This window comes from Pangasianodon hypophthalmus, chromosome 14, assembly GCF_027358585.1.
Source record: "Pangasianodon hypophthalmus isolate fPanHyp1 chromosome 14, fPanHyp1.pri, whole genome shotgun sequence".
Lineage (NCBI taxonomy): Eukaryota > Metazoa > Chordata > Actinopteri > Siluriformes > Pangasiidae > Pangasianodon > Pangasianodon hypophthalmus.
This window is the reverse complement of record NC_069723.1, coordinates 18,956,227-18,973,931: the sequence shown is the minus strand read 5'-3', so window position 1 is coordinate 18,973,931 and position 17,705 is coordinate 18,956,227. Positions and strand designations below refer to the sequence as shown.

At 38.7% G+C, this 17,705-nt stretch overlaps 2 protein-coding genes across 4 annotated transcripts in view; both read left to right on the top strand.

Moving 5' to 3' along the window:
- aplp1 (amyloid beta (A4) precursor-like protein 1) overlaps positions 1–5,722 on the top strand; it is a 67,073-nt gene extending 61,351 nt beyond the window's left edge. For all 3 annotated transcript variants that reach the window (XM_026934773.3, XM_026934772.3, XM_026934771.3), the window contains 6 exons: positions 9–176; positions 825–848; positions 925–992; positions 1,257–1,322; positions 2,019–2,162; positions 2,472–5,722. In XM_026934773.3, the coding sequence (XP_026790574.3) occupies positions 9–176; positions 825–848; positions 925–992; positions 1,257–1,322; positions 2,019–2,162; positions 2,472–2,570 (569 nt within the window). In that variant the 3' untranslated portion in view covers positions 2,571–5,722. The remainder of the gene's footprint in view (positions 1–8; positions 177–824; positions 849–924; positions 993–1,256; positions 1,323–2,018; positions 2,163–2,471) is intronic.
- A 10,219-nt stretch (positions 5,723–15,941) lies between these two features.
- clstn2b (calsyntenin 2b) overlaps positions 15,942–17,705 on the top strand; it is a 210,467-nt gene continuing 208,703 nt past the window's right edge. Inside the window, exon 1 of the mRNA XM_034310712.2 lies at positions 15,942–16,252. Coding sequence (XP_034166603.2) covers positions 16,177–16,252 — 76 coding nt within the window. The 5' untranslated portion in view covers positions 15,942–16,176. The remainder of the gene's footprint in view (positions 16,253–17,705) is intronic.

Below are 17,705 nucleotides of genomic sequence, written 5' to 3'. Positions count from 1 at the left end.
CTATACAGAGGAGCTGGTGCGGACGGAGAGAGGTGACATCAGTGAGCTCATGACCACATCGTTCTCCGAGACCCGCACCACAGAAGAGTTGCTTCCTGCCGAGAGTGAGGAAGAGAAGGAGGATGAAGAGGAGGAGGAGAGAGCTTTCCAGAACCGCCCATACCCACCTCGCATAGGTACTCGTGAGTTGTGCTTTAGCACCTAATGCGTGAAGAAAGAAAACAAATCCTATGTTTGATTATTGTATTTACTATACAAAACTTTTGTATAAATCTAACTTTTTAATATTAGGGTAGCTTAAAGTAAGAATATTTATTACATTAGTTATCATTTCGATATTATAAATTACCAATATAATTTATGCTCAAATATTTTTTTTTCAAATTTAAAATAAGAAACCAAATAAGCCAAAAATGAACACCTTCATTATCTAATGTTTATTTCATCCATGAGCAAAAATAAGCCCACAACAAATACAAACTAATATTAATCAAAATGATCAAAAAGATTAAAATCATAATGTTCACTTACTTTGTTCCTTTTTTATGTTATGAATAATATATTAATATTAAGGTTTATGGGTTTTTTAATGTTGATTAATGCAGTAAATAATGTCACTAGTGAAGTTTAATGCACAGACTGACGAGTTTTTAAATGATATGCTCATTGCAAACCTCATACCCTGAAAAACTGGAAAAAAAAATAATTATGTGTAAATTTAAAATAATGAATGTCCCCAAGTCATTGTTTAGCCTATAGATAAGCAGTCATTAGTGTCTCAGAGCTTATTGCTTATTGCTTTCTCTCTCCCTCATACCATCAAGATCCTCAGCCAAGCAGCAAGAAAGGTAAGATCTCTGTCTATGTGCTCTGCCTCTATTTAGTCTGCCTTCTTCTGCAGCTAATTTAATTCTCTCCCCACAGCATCTGCTGTAGACGAGTACGATTACAGCACGTCTGAGAGAGCTCCCACCTACGAATATGAGGAGAAGGTGACACACATAACAGTAATATAACACCTCTGGAAAAGCCTTAGTGGGCAGTTTAGTCTAGCAATGTATTTATGGCATGTGGTGTTGTTTTTACTGCTGGATGTAACTGCTGGGTTAAAGTCAGCTAGAAGGAAGTAGGCATAGTTAAAAACAGATTAATAAGCCTTATATGTGCAAAATGGGATTTAGGAAATGAGTATGAAATTAGAATGATGATTTTCAATGTTTTTTTGAGTACTGAGGGTTTTTTTTTGTGGTCTGTAGTTTAACACCTCGGTGGAGCTGAAGCAGGTGGTCTACAAGTCTCCTGGAATCCAGCGTGATGAGCTGGTTAGTGTTTTAAAAAGTATTATATGATATAAGTATTATGATATAAGTATCACAATCACAATGATTAGAACAAGATCACTACTCATACATAGTTAAATGTTGGATACACGTTATGGGGAGATGCGTGAAGCTAACCTCATCAACCATCCAACCATTTGTCCATCCATCTATCCTTCGATCATCCATCTATCCATCCATCCATCTGTCCATCCATACATCTGTATATTCATCCATCTGTCTGTTCGTCAATTCATGCAATCATTCACCCATCTATCCATCCATCCATCCATTTGTCCATCCTTCCTTCCTTCCATCCATTTATTCATTCATTCATTCATTCATTCATTCATTCATTTATCCACCCATTCATCCATCTGTCCGTCTGTCTGATCTGTCCATTCATCCATACAACCATTTGTCCATCCATACATCCATCGATCCATTTGCCAATTCATCCATCCATTCACCCATCTATCCATCCATCCATTTGTCCATTCATCTATACAACCATTTGTCCATCCTTCTATCCATCCATCCTTCCTTCCATCTTTTCATTCATCTATCCATCAATCCATTTATCAATCCATCCAAAATTGCATCCAATCATCTGTCCATCCATCCATCCATCCATCCTTCCTTCCATCCATCCATTTACCCATCCAACCCCTTTCCTTGTTTTTCTCTTTCATTCCTCAGCAGCCAGACGTTCTTGAGACGTTTAACCGTGGTGCCATGGTGGGGCTTCTGGTGGTTGCCGTGGCAATTGCCATGGTGATGGTGATCAGTTTGCTGCTGGTGCGTCGTAAGCCATATGGCACCATCAGCCACGGCATTGTGGAAGTAAGTGTCTCTCTACATGTATCAAATTTAAGATTAAAGCTGAAATATGTAACTTGTGGGGATTTAGGAATTCAGAGAGTGTTGATTCATTTTCTGTAACGGCGGCTGAGACAGTAGTTCCGGCTGCAAGGAAAATTACACAATATGTTATTGTGTAGGTAGTAACAACTTACACAAGGACGGGTGTAATTACTGATATACAGTTGTTGTTTAGAATCTGAAACAGACTTGCTTGCATGCTTTCTGCCACTGTATGATACAGTGATATCTATAAAAATGCACAACCCGCGCTCATTATTCTCTCTGCAGGTGGACCCCATGCTGAGCCCAGAGGAAAGGCAGCTCAGTAAGATGCAGAACCACGGCTATGAAAACCCCACCTACAAATTCTTTGAGCAAATGAACTAAAGCTAAAAAATCACACCCCTTTTTCACTCACTTCCTGTTTACCAACAGGGGTTTCCATAGCAACCCCCGTCCCCTCCCCAACACTGTATGTACGTTTCCATGATCAAACTCAAACTCAAACATGGCAGGCAAATAGAGAGTTTGCACTCAAATGTTACTCAAATGCTCTCAGAAATAAATAAAAGAGAGACAAGGTGTAGATTTATACGTTTGGTCTCTCTAAAATGATTCCTTTTTGTTTAGGAAGATGCTGAAACCATAGCATGTCATGCAATCATATATAAAGCAGAGCAAGAGTAGTTTCTGCTACTGCTCTGGTTTCAGCATTTTGTTCTGTTGTTTTTTGTTTTTTTTTTAAGTGGAATATATGGAAAAAAAAAAAAAAAACCTCATCGAACACTTTTTATTGACTTCCATTCCAAACATTTATTTTTTTTGTGAAACTGTGATGTGGGTGAAGTCATAATTTATATTTCAGCATGTAAATATATGAGGGAAAATCACTGTAGCTCTTATAACATGCAACCCCGTCTGCTGAAATGTAGAAATAACACTCAACTAATTGCATTTGATCTATTGGTTAATTCACAAGGGGAAAAGAGGCTAGTGATCCCTCTGACATCTCTCACTTCACCACATCATGAATACTATTTCATTCATGTGAAAAGGAATCAAATCACAGAATCAAATCATCGTTCCAAATATAACACCAACTTAATCAATTAGCGCTTATTTTTAATGACTATTATTCATTGTACTGCTTCTTAGGGGGAAAAAAAATCAGTGATCTGCAGTCCACTAACTTAAAGAAGAGCATGCTGAATTTGGTGTATTATGCTATAAACGTACTTGTGTTGTTCCTGTTTTTATGCTTTTTGAAACTAAAATGTCACAAATGTTAGACAAAAAAAAATGCGTGTATAACTGAAAAGGTATCTACAATAGACGTTTCTGTTGTTAATTTGTATCGACGCGCTATGTGGAATGTCGAACTTTAAAAAGATGACTTTGTGCTGCTCACACAGAGAGAGTAAAAAAAAAAAAAAAATCCTAACATGGCTGAATGAAAACGGACTGTTGTATAAACCAGCACAAGACAACGACACCGTAACTTGACTGAATGTATATTTAGGTAGACATCGACTTCATAGGCTTTTGATTTTTTATTTTCTCCCCGACACACACACACTACGTGGTCTGCTATCACTCGTTATAAGTAGTTAAGCCGGACTTTAAAGGTTCTCTGTTTTCATACAGTAGCTAAACACTATTGTTAACGGATCATTTTGTTTGAAAAGTAAATTTTAACGCTAGAGAAGAGGTAGATGTTTCACTTGGTATTCGCTGTTGGAGAGGTCAGGGTCATGTTGCCCTGATCTTCTGACGTGATGGTAATGATTTGCTTGATAGCCGAGGTTTACGTTGCTGTTTGTCGGTCGCATTTTAATTCCAGCAGGATAGAGAGAAAGGTGTCTGCAACGAAAATGACCTCAGAATTGCTTTTGGAAAGTGAAAAATCAGCGCCAATTTTCCAATTTTCTTAGCCATAAACTTAGCCGAACTTACATTCCGTAACGTTGATCTTTCCCCTAAAATGCGAATCAAAAACCATTTGTATGATAACCTTTCTTGATTAGCACTTTTAAATCAACTGATTAAATTGCTCCACCACAGGAAATTGCTCAATAAATAGGTCCCATTTTTCATTTTTCCTGGTTTTGTTTGTGCTTTTGACACTAGTGGAGCAAGTTCATAGATTCTGTAAGGATTGGTTGACAGATTGGGTTTTGAATATTTGAATATCAGGCGTTTTACATAGAGAGCATCGCTGTGTCTATGCTGTGGCTGCATTATGATATGTAGAAAGTAGCCTGAGTTTCCTGTATAGACTGTACAGTCCATTTAGGAGATGGGAATAGTACGACACTCTTATCTAAATGCAGTGAAATCATAGACGAGAATCCAACTGCTTGTTTAGCCCCAAAGAGTTCACGTGTCAGTAACACTGCATTTGAAGGATGCAACTCAAGGCATAATGCACATTTATAAGGCAAACATCAACACATTTGCATAATAAATCTCATTCACAGGTTTGATCATGTCAAGTCACCATGTGACATCCACCTATGTTATGTGAAACTCATAGTGGAAATTGGTCAGATCCGTCCACTTCGAACTGTCTGCATAAAGATTTATGAATGTTCAAACACCTCCTGGGTAGAAATGTCTTATGAATGTGTTTCGATGTCCTGGTTTAGGATCCTTTAGCTAAAGCGTCAATTTTTTACCAGCATTTAGCAGAGTTAGAACAGTGTATTCTGTAGTGATTAAACTGAAATTTGTATAGTTCTCCTCATGACTATTCCTGCTTCTCCCAACCCAATGGAAATGTAAACATTGTAACGGAGATTTTAATTGCTGCATTATTGCCTTTTTCAATGCTGTGTTTTCTGGATGTAATTATATGTATTTTTATTTATAAGTCATTCTCAGTTGGAGTTCGGGTCATGCTTCTTTGCTCACAAAACAAAGGAATAAATTAATTAATTCAATAAAATAAGAATCGGTGCTTTTTGCCCTGGATTTCATATGTATCTCACAAGGATGTGGTTGCTGTAAATTTAAATTAACATGTGAACTGGGCTATGAAACTAAGCACAAGTGCATTCAAATTGTTTCATTCTCATGTACTCATAAGAACGGTTCACCAATTCCTCAAGCTATTAAAAAAAATTGTTGCCATTTTTTTTTCTAAAAATGTGTTTTGTCTAAAATGTGTTGACTGTCTAATTGGCCTCCATTTTAATAATTTAACTGATATGATTAAAACATTAGAGAAAACATTACATGTAGGAATGTGTTGGTAATATACTGATTTTAAACAGTTGGTGAACCAGTGCTTTGAAGGTGAATTTTAAAGACTTTTCAAGTGCTTCAGTTGTGATTCAATCCCGAAAAATAAGCTGTCTTCAAATATTTTTCGAATTTTTCGCCAAAGACATGTTCCTGGATGTGATTGAAAGGTTCACTGATTTGCTGTATTTCTAAATGGAACTAATTGGGATATGTTGTACAAGCAATCTATCTGAGAACTGGTTTGGCTGATTGTACTTACATTAAAATCTTAATAAAATTACAAATGACCCACAAAATCTACTGGGAGATTGATGTCACTTTGTCAGACACAAACTATGAATATGAAACATATTTGATCCCATTAAAACACAATAATAACATGAAGCCAGAGGCAGGTGGACATGGGGATAATATTGGTCATAATAGTTAAGGGTTGTCAGATCACATTCAGACATGGTAGTCAGTGCATCAACATGCAAATAATATCAGTTCAAGCACATACTTGCAAGTGTGAGAGGATATGACAGTGATCTACAGGATGTCTGAAAAGTCAGGGCAAATAATATCAACACTAGAATATAACTAGAAGTATACTCATTCAGGAATTAGGAATAGGGATAGGAAGAAACCAGGAAAACATCAGAAGCCTGTGACATGAACATAACATTTAGCCACTCAACCACTGCTGTGAGCTAATAAAGGTAAAGGCGAAATGTATTTCCCATTATATTGCAGTGCTTTTGAATTCTTGATTCTGATAGATCAGGTGGTGTTGATTCATCTTCTATAACAGCACCTTTGACAGTTGTACCAGCTGTAATTCAAATCAGAGGTTGATTAAAACCTCAGTCCCAGCTGAAGAGAAGTAGCCTCATAGCATGATGCTACCACCACCATGTTTCACCGTGGGTTTGATGTTCTTTGGGTGATATGTGTCTTGTTTTTGCACCAAACATATCTGTTAGTGTTATGCCCAAAAGGTTCTACCATCAGACTACAACACATTTTGCCACATGGTTTGGGGTGATTCACATGGTGGGTTTTTGTTGTTTTTTTGTTTTTTTTTACGAGAAAGGGTTTCAGGGGGCACAGTGGCTTAGTGGTTAGCACGTTTGCCTCGCACCTCCAGGGTTGGGGGTGTGATTCCCACCTCTGCCTCGTGTGCCTGGAGTTTGCATGTTCTCCCTGTGTTTCGGAGGTTTCCTCCCCCAGTCCAAAGACATGTGTTGTAGGCTGATTGGCATCTCTAAATTGTCTGTTGTCTGTTGTGTGTGCTGTGATGGGTTGGCACCCCGCCCAGGTGTCCCCTGCCTTGTACCCCAAGTCCCCTGGGATAGGTTCCAGGCTTCATGTGACCCTTTGTAGGATAAGCGGTACAGAAAACGGATGGAGAAAGGGCTTAAATCTAGCCACCCTACCTCATAGCCCAGACCTGAAGAATATGAGACATTGTTGTCACATGCAGGGAGTGATCAATGCTTGGCAGAAATTAGAACTCTGGAACTCCTGTAAGCATTATATAATGATTTAGTACAGTATTGGTGCAGAATGTAAGTATGATTAATTTAAATAAGCTGTAAAATGGGGCAAGCAGCTGCCTTAACATCCCTCTCTTGGGTACTTTACAGGCATAACACTAATAGGACTGTATGTGCCAAAAGCCTGAGGCTCCTGTTAGCAACGAACAGGAATCTGAGGCTACAGTGGGCACAGGTTCACAGAAACTGGGCCTTTGAAGATTGGATCTAGAGTTTCTTGTCTGTTTCCAATATTCAGCTCTCCAGTTTGGGGGAGGCTGTACCCACTGTAGCTTCAGATTCCTGTTCTTAGCTGACAGGAGCAGAACCTGATGTGGTCTTCTGCTTTTGTACTTCATCCACCAAATGGTTTGACGTGTTGTGCATTCTGAGATCGCCATGGTTCCTGTCAGCTCAGACCAGTCTGGTTATTCTCTTCTGATCTCTCTTATCAACATGGTGTTTCAGTCTGCAGACCCTCTGCACAAAATAGCATATTATTTGGTCCGGTTTTGATTTTTACCTCAAAGTTAAGAAATGATCTATTACCATATCAGGCCTAAGTACAGATTACCATAATAATAGAATGTGTAGCAGGAGTGTGGTTGAGTGCTGGCTGCTGAAAGTGGGCTTTGTCTTGATGCACTGATGGACTTCACCTGTGTGTTGTTACTGGCAGCCTGCTCATTCATTCATTTATTCATTCATTCATGCATTCATCTTCAGTAACCACTCTGTCCTGGTTAGTGTCCCAGTGAATCCAGAGCTAATCCTGGCAACACTGGGGCAGGGAATTCAACCTGGATGGGATGCCAGTTCATTCACACACACTTACAAACTCAATCACACCTAGGGGTAGTTCAGCGTCGCCAATCCACTTACCTGCCTGTTTTTTGGACAATGGGACGAAAACAGAGAACTCGGAGAAAACCCATGCAAACATGGGGAACACATGCAATAATCCACACAGACAGTCACCCAAGCTTAGGCTTGAACCCAAGACCCTGGAGCTAGTGGGAACAGCAGTGTAAATAATCTCAACAGTGGCACTTCAGAGGTGAACCGACCAGCACTTCGACATGGAATCAAGATCTAGTTAGAAATGCATGCAAATGAAGCTCATGTTCAGCGATGACCACGATGAACCACCAGCATTCACTGTCTTATCAAAGTACAAATTATATGACAGGACAGATGACAGAACAAGTTTAGGTTTGAATGAAACAATTTTCCCTGTTTAGTATTCAGGAGAAACATGGCATGAAGCCAAGAGAGCATTAAACATTTGAACCACATAAAAAAAATAAATTGAATGCAGCTCCCTATCTGTGTTTGTGTGTGTGTTTGTGTAACAATTTGCTTCAATATTGTAATTTTGCCTTCATGATATAATGCATTGCTTAACCCTAATAATTTTGATGTCAAGCTATTGATAGACTTAGGTTTTAGGCTTCCATCTAACATCACCACCAACCATCACTGATGACTGTGTGTGTGTGAGATGTCAAGCCCGCATTACAACCTCGAAGGCCTCTCATCTCTGCATCTGTGACTGTTAGCTCTGATTACATGGACAATTTGACTTGTATTTTCCCTTATGATCCCTATGTTATATTACAGGGTGTTTAAAAAGTCATGTACCAATGAGAGTAAAACTATATATACTAAATTTTGTATTTATTATTTACAACATATGCTCTACATGTTTACCCTTCACATTTTCTCAGCCATTGCATCAGGTTTTTGCAGATTTTGTTCAACATATTCAAATTGGTTCGTGACTTTTCAGACATCCCGTAGATCACTGTCATATCCTCTCACACTTGCAAGTATGTTCTTGAACTGCTATGTGACAAAACACTCATCGACCACTTTATTAGGAACACGTGTACATCTGTTCACATCAAACATTAGAATGGGGAAAACGCCATGACTTTGAGCTGTATGACTTTGACTGTGGCATGCATGTTGGTGCCAGATGGGCTGGATTAAGTATTTTAGAAACTGCTGAACTCCTGGGATTTTCAAACACAACAGTTTTTAGAGTTTAGACAGAATAATGTGAAAAACAACAACCAAATTAAAACTTCGACTAAGCAAAAATGTCTTGTTAACAAGAGAGATATCAGAGGAGAATGATCAGACTGGTTTGAGCTGACAGGAAGGCTAAAGTAATTCAAATAAACACTCTTTACAAACGTGGTGAGCAGAAAAGCATCTCAGAATGCACATCATGTCAAACCATTAGGTGGATGAGCTACAACAGCAGAAGACCACCATCGGGTTCTACTACTGTCAGCTAAGAACAGGAATCTGAGGCGAAATTGGGTACAGGCTCACCCAAACTGGAAAAATAGCCGCAGATTCCTGTTCCTTGTTAACAGGAGCCTCAGGCTTTTGGCACATACAGTCCTATTAGTGTTATGCCTGTAAAGTACCCAAGAGAGGGAGTTCTAATTTCTGGACACCAATTTTTATTTACTAGAATTACTAGAAATTCATAATAAAACTCATGCTGACAGTTCACATTTGATAAGCTAGAAGTTGGTTCCTATTGACACCACTTGGCACGTTACAGACTATTACAGTTTTAGGTCAGATGCGGGCTTTATCACTACTGCCTCATGTTAAGAATGTATGTATAACATTTTTAATCCTAAAGAAATATCCTAATGGAAATATTTGCTTTCTTTACATAATCTTGGATAATTCTTAAAACTAATTTTGGTTCTTGTTTGATACATGGATAATAAATGTAAAGGCAATCTCCCACAACTGGACCTGTAGCACTTCATTGTCAGCTTACTGGAGCCTTAGTTGCAACAGAAGTGATGCTCTTTTTATGCTCTTTAAGTTTTTCAGTCAAATTCACTGTTACTCATGAAATTCTTAAACATTTTTAATTAGGTCTGAGTGAGAAGGCTTACAGCCAGACAATGTTGACTTATTTTGTTCACAGGACCAAAGATGCTTCTGAAGTGTTCATGCTTCTGGAGCATCATAGTGGAAGAAACACTCTGCTCATAATGACTGGAGGTAAATTATCTCACTTTTTCAGTGCATATGGAGAAATATTTGATTTTGACTCAGATCAATGAATGTGATTTTAGAGATGAATTTTAGAGAAATATTACATAATTATCTTACTGTTAGTGAACAATGTCTAATAAATCAGCAAGTAAAATCCCATATTCAGTATTCATTGCATTCTTGATTCATTAGAGAAGCATGCTCATCAAAGCAACTCATCTAGTTTCTCGCTCTGTTTTTTCTCTCAGTGTTGTCCTGGGCAAGAATAGAATAGAGCACACGGTGATGCCCTAACAGGCAAGAAAGAAATAAGACAACTTGAAAAAAAAATACAAAGTAAGGAAATATAATAAACAAGCCACTGGTTTGAGACAGAACTGAAAAGGTGTCATTTCTTTTTTGTGTTGTAGGATCTGAAGTGTCCACCCACTGGCAGTGGGACAGAAAATAAGGTGGTCACTGCCACATCCTGGCCATGGTTCATCATCATGAATGAAGCATGAGACAGAGAAACTCCTAACACCTCAGTCCTGATTTCCTGCATGTATGATGGCGAACCATCTGCTTCAGTGGCCTCTCCTGAAGCATACCATTAGTGTTTTGCCCCTACGCTAGATTGTCCCACCCAATGATGTCACTGGGTCTAACCTGGCCACTCCATTTAATAAGGTCTGGCTATGTCCTTGATTGTGGGTAAGATTAGGATTGCATTTAGGCATAACGACTTTAGTCAGTGGTGATAAACCATAGAGAAGTTGCTTTTAAATTTTGTAATTTTGTAAAATTTCTGACAATAAAAACAAGAAAATGACTTGTTTTTCATTTCTCCTGCCTGGATTTTGAAACAATAATTAAATAACCATTCACCTTTTTTTTTTTGTTACTGACATGAAAATAGAATGAGAAAAAAGCACCCAGAACCTGAAGCGTGTCCTGACTGTGACGCCTGCCAAGGTTCCTTTTATGTTCCTGATAAGGCGCTTGTAGTGCACTGATTGAGCAGCAGATGGCAGCAGTGTATAGATGATCTATCAGACACTCCATATCCATTTTCTATATAGCTTGTCCTACACAGGGTCACAGGGGAAGCCTGGAGCCTATCCCACGGAACTCAAGGCACAGGGTGGGGGACACCCTGAAAAGGATCTATCAGACAATCATATAGTCAAGTTTTTTCAGGTTTATATAATATAAACTAATTAAGATGTTGAGGTTCTCTTTGAAGATGTTGAAGTTCGCTTTGGGATTGACAAGGTTGGACAGGATTAGGAACGAGTACATCAGAGGGACAGCTCATGTTGGACGTTTGGGGGACAAAGTTAGGCAGGCCAGATTAAGATGGTTTGGACATGTTCAGAGGAGGGAGAGTGAGTATATTGGTAGGAGAATGTTGGACATGGAGCTTCCAGGTAGGAGGCAAAGAGGAAGGCAAAAGAGGAGGTATATGGAGGTAATAAATGAGGATATGAAGCTAGTGGGTGCAAGTGTTGAGGATGCAGAAGATAGGGTTAGGTGGAGAGTGATGATTCGCTGTGGCGACCCCTGAAGGGAAAAGTCGAAAGAAGAAGAAGAATATAATATAAACTAATAAATATGATCTTTGCGCATTTTCTTGTTTTTGCAAATTCAAATTCTCCATGGTTTTTACACTTTGCTAATCAGCTGAGAACACTGTACTCTACATATAATCCAGAGGCAATGAATAGAAATGAAATTTAATGAATCAGTTATTTGGTTACAAACAAAAACATTAAGGGTTATGGTCATAAACAATCCAGTGGCTTTAATGACAGCTAAAAAAATGTCCCAGTTTGTTGTGTGGCTGATCGAATGCTGTTGGACATGTGGTTTTGTTGATTGGTGTGGAACTAAAAGCCATGCAGAGTGTCACCTGAAATAAGAAGAGGGCCAATATTTATAGTCCAAGAACAGCATGGTGTTGGTAGCACATACGGTGAGATTTGCACCATGCTGATCTGGGACCTCGAATATAGCAACCTGACTAATGATATTTCTTCCGCATCAAAAAAAAAAATAAAGAAATAAATAAATTCATCCAAATTGAAATACTCTCTAACAATGGAAATAACACCCAGACCATTGCAGTTTAACTGCATAAAGCTGATTATGGTGCACACTATAAGGGGATGGTCCAAAATGTTATAAGTATATATCTGCACATGGTGATGTGTCAGTTCCTTGTTATGTTTTAGTTGTTTTTCAAAAAGACACTTGATTTTTTTCTACTCCTAATTCTTGAAATGCTTCCATTATGCATGTTGGCAAACATATCAATCATATCAAGAACTCTGTGCCTTTTGTGAGCCTGGGCTTTCAGCCCAGTTTAGCACAATGGCCCATGGCTGGTGACCCCCAAGAGCAGATGGCCACCACATTAATGGTCTACCAAGGCAGACCCACAGCCCATATTCTGTGACTGGTTAGCGATAATGATGCACCTACTTTTTCTCAGTTGATTAGAGTCGAATCAGAGATTCTGCTCTCAAATGCTCCAACACATTTCTCCAAACATCTTGAAAATGCTCAGCTGCACATACAATACTGTTTGCTTGTAGGTTGTAGTGACTGTTTGAACAGAAGATGCTTAAAGAGATGCTGAATTCTCTTCTCGGAAACATCAGAGCCTAACACTGTGCTGCGCTGAGGTCAAACCATTCACTTCATGCCTGTTGGAGGCTACTGATGCAGAAGATTGTTCCGGCTGCTCTAACGAGGGCAAAACTGAGACACTGAGGTAAGAACTGTTAGTTTCAGCTATACATATTTATAACACCTGACAAGATGATGCAGTAGTAAAAAGATTTGTAGTACATTTCTGAAAATAGTGTTAGAAAAGTCAATATGTTCATTTACTGGTAAATCTTTTTTTTTTTTTTTCAAAGCTTTTTTATACTGTACATCTTTCAGCACACACCTGCATTCATCTTTTCAATCATCTTCAGTAACCACTTTATCCTAGTCAGGGTCATGGTGCATCTTGGGAAGGTGAGGTGGCAATACACCCTGCACACACACATTCACATACTCATTCACACCTAGGGGCAATTTAGCATAGCAAATCCATCTGCATGTTTTCTGGGACATGGGACCAACACTTAACATCTTAAAATTACCAGAAACAGTGTGAACTTCCTGCTAAATGGGTTTGGTACCACAAACAACCAGTATGCTAATAAGAATTCTAGGAACTCCACAGCACAAATATCACCAATAGCTGCTTTTGTCTGCATTTTTATTTGCTTTTACCCTTCACAGGTTTAAAACGGTCCTACCACCACCATGCTTCACTGTGTGGATGGTGTTCTCAGGGTAACAAGCAGTGTTGGGTTTCCACCAACTATAGTGCTTTGTTCCAAGGCCAAAAATTTACATTTCTGGACCCATCAGACCAAAGAGACTTTTTACCTCATGTTTGTTGAACTGTCCAACATGCCTTTTGACAAATTCCAAAAAGGATTTCATATGGCATGCCACTCTTTACTTTATTATACAAACATCTTAAAACAAATGCGTTTAGCCAAAGCACAGGTATTACTTCAGTTCTAATGAAGACATTTCATCAATAGCCTAAGAAACAAGAACTAGTAACATTACAGTAGATATCTTTATCTGAATCTTATTTCTTAAATGATGCCTCTATCTGGCAGCAGATGGAGACAGAGTCTGTAAACTGTGAGCAAGAACTAGTATGTGTGACTTATAGGAATATGGAGTTTATGTTGAATTATCAAATAATGTGAAATATACAATACAAATGGAAAGATTTTCATCTTTATGTTAATCATACAGTGTGTTAAACATATGATGACGGTTGGAATTGGTATTAACGGTTTAAAAACAGCACAATTTTACAAGCATATTTTAATAATGTAGACCTATTAATAAGGCTCATGACAGAACCAGCCAGCCTTTTTTATTATCACTGTCAGTTTCCACATTATTGTATTATATGATGGTTTCTTGTGTCTGTTAATGGAACTTTTCTCTGAACATTATAGTGATAAAATACAGTGATCATTTATTCAAATATCTAAAAAGCAATATACTGTCTTATAGTTTCAGTATCATATATTTGTCATGGCCTTCCAACTATTGCTTGTAATACTGTCATAACACAATATTTTAGTAAAACCAAACACAGTTTGAAACACAATTTCATTTTATCCCCAAATATAGTCCAACAAGGCTAATATTGATAAAATGCATAAGGCAGGTTTAGCATCATCAAAAGATTACACCAAACTTTCTCTTTAATATAGTGTAAAGAAGTTACCTTCTTTACACTATATTAAAGAGAAGGTTTGGTGTAAAGAAGCTAACTTCTTTACACTATATTAAAGAGAAAGTTTGGTGTAAAGAAGCTAACTTCTTTACACTATATTAAAGAGAAAGTTTGGTGTAAAGAAGTTAGCTTCAAACTAAAATGTATGTAAAATAGGCAGATGGTTTGTAAGTGAATTTGTTTCTAAATTATCATTAAAATTTTACTTGGATTAAAGCCCAAATCAAAACCCCACAAAGGCTGTTCTAATGATATTTATTGTGTATTTATTGTGACCTGAATGCAGAAGAATACAGAGTATTATAATAATAATGAATAATAAAAGTAGTTTATCATTGTTTAAACACTAGCAAATGAAATCTAGCCTTCGTTTCCAAGAAAGGTACATGCCATTTATTTGTTCCACTTCAACAAACAAACAAACAATCAAACAAACAAACAAGAAAATAAATGGCTATAGCTGTCTGCATTGTTCTTAATAATTAAGACTTGAATGTACTTTCATTCAGTGGTAGCTTTTATGACGAACATGTTGCTGTCCATGGTCCTGAAACTCTCTCTCTCTCTCTCTCTCTCTCTCTCTCTCTCTCTCTCTCTCTCTCTCTCCCCCTTCTTCTTCTTCTTCTTCTTCTCTCTGTCTCGCTCCTTCTTCTTCTTCTCCCTCTCTCTCTCCTGCTTCTTCTTCTTTCTCTCTTTCTCCCCTTCTTCTTCTTCTTCTTCTTCTTCTTCTTCTCTCTCCTGCTTCTTCTCTCTCTCTCTCTCTCTTTCTTCTTCTTCTTCTTCTTCTCCCTCTCTCTCTCCTGCTTCTTCTTCTTTCTCTCTTTCTCCCCTTCTTCTTCCTCTCTCTCCTGCTTCTTCTTCTTCTCTCTCTCTCTCTCTTTCTTTCTTCTTCTTCTTCTTCTTCTTCTCTCTGTCTCGCTCCTTCTTCTTCTTTCTCTCTTTCTCCCCTTCTTCTTCTTCTTCTTCTTCTCTCTTTCTCTCGTTCTGTGTCTCTGGGTATCTCTCTTTTGTCTATCTCCCACTCATGCTTTCTCTCTGTTCTTATTATTTGATTTGGTGTTATAAAGGAGCTTTGTGTGAAGTTAGAGACTATAGTGTGTATACCTTGTAAGATGATGTATACATATATATGTATTTTTGTCCTTGATTTTATTTTCATTATATTATTATTTTTTTTTAACGAAGTGAGAATTGATAGGATAACATTTTTGTAATCGTACTAAAGGTTTCTCTCTCTCTCCCTGTGTGTGTGTGTGCGTGTGTGTGTGTGTGTGTGTGTGTGTGTGTGTGTGTGTGTGGTCCCCACAAGAATAGGAAAATCCTCAGTTTTGACCTTGTGTAGAGACTTGGCTGGTCCCCACGAGGATTTATTTATTTTTTTAACAAAGCTGATTTTATTTAAAAAATAATAATAAAATAGCCAAAATGTTTCATTTTGTTTCTGAGATGAAGGTTTATTTTTAAATTTATCTGCAGCATAACATTAAGCAGCTGCATTAATAATTGTATAATAATTGTGTGGAAGAGGTCCTCAGAAGGATAATAAGACAGGTGTGTAGATGTGTAGGTGTGTGTGTGTGTGTGTGTGTGTGTGTGTGTCTAAGATCCATGTGCATTATTTTCCTCCCTCCCTGTGACGTCACGGGCCGGTCTGCGTATCCTGGGCTCCTCGCGGCTTCAGATTGCTCGCACGCGCGGTGAGATTCTGACTATCCGCCAGTGACGACTTTTCTTTTTGTGTCTGTCGGACTTCAGGTCGTTCATTACTAGTCCTGGGAAGAATCTGCGAGCGAGGGGCTGAGAGGAAGAGAGCGAGAGAGAGAGAAAGAGAGAGAAAGAGAGAGAATCGGAACATTTTTTTGAGCGAGTTTGCTTCTCTTGTCGCTTGGAGAAGACGAGAATGAAGACGCCGACAGTCCTGGCGCGTGTGATCGGCGTGGCGCTCGCGCTGTCGGCTGCAGTCGTCTCCAGGAAAGGTAAGCTGAAGGACGACTCACCTCTGCGCGCGCGGGGGGAAGAGAGAGAGAGAGAGAGAGAGAGAGAGGGAAGGACAGGAGGGACAGGAAGAGGACACGAGTTTGGGGCTGCGTCCCAAATCCAGTCTGATCGCATGAAGAGCTCGTACCAGTTTAAATGACTGTAGGTGAAGAGGATTTTGTTAAACAAAGGTCCAAAGGCAAACTCCTGCTTTAACCCTAACCTTAACCTTCACAACTTTTCATACGATTAGAGTCTGAGAGCATCGCATACTTACTTCTGCTCCATCCAGGAGAAATATTACTACTGTCCAAAACTGCAGTATCAGATACCAGCAAAAACAAACCCTGAATAACATACTGAATAAATAAATAAATAAATAAAGTGTGGGGGGCATGGTGACTTAGCACATTTGCCTCGCACCTCTGGGGTTGGGGTTCGAATCCCGCTTCCGCCCTTTGTGGAGTTTGCATGTTCCCCCTGTGCTTCGGGTTTCCTCCAGGTACTCTGGTTTCCTCCCCCAGTCCAAAAACATGCTTTGTAGGCTGATTGGCTTTTTTCCAAATTGTCCGTAGTGTGTGAATGGGTGTGTGTGTGTGTGTGATTGTGCCCTGTGATAAGTTGGCACTCTGTTCAGGGTGTCCCCCGCCTTGTGCCCCGAGTCCCCTGCGATAGGCTCCAGGATTCCCGTGACCCTGTGTAGGATAAGCAGCACGGAGAATGGATGGATGGATAGATGGATAAATCAAGTGTGATTCATACTTACTACTTTTATCTGAATGAAATGACTGCTATTACACAAGACCTGAAATGTCAGCATGCTATTAGTATCATAAATACTTTTCAGACATATGTTATTTCTGTGGTCATAAATCAATAAGTAACTGATTTCCAGAATAATACACAAATAATATCTGACATCACTCCATCACCTTGGTCCTGGGAGTAAGAGAAAGAGAGAGAGAGAGAAAGAGAGAGAGAGAGAGAGAGAGAAGAAATGCTGCGTTTCTGTTTGTTGTACTGCCTTCACATTGACTTTAACTCTGAATACACACACTGGTAAAGTTTATTCTGAGATACTTGTTTCTTTTTTGTTGTTGTTGTTATCTTGTCTTAACCCATATTAAAACTCGTCTTCACACCTTTCTATCTCTTGATGATTTCCACTTGTCAGTTGAAATCAAAATAGACTTTCTTTTTTTTTTTCTTTCTTTCTCAGTTCCTGTCCCTGGTTACAGTGTGCATGATTGATCAGGATCAATATCTAGAAAAATAATTTCACCAAAAATATCATGTCATGTGTGACAAATCCTGAGTAAATCCTCCATGACTGACTGCAGACTAGCATCCGGAGTGTGTGTTTTAGTGGCCATGTTTATTCCCAAATGCCACTTTTCCACAGTCCAGTCAACTCTTAATGGATAAAATCAAAGTCTAGGAATACATTATTTT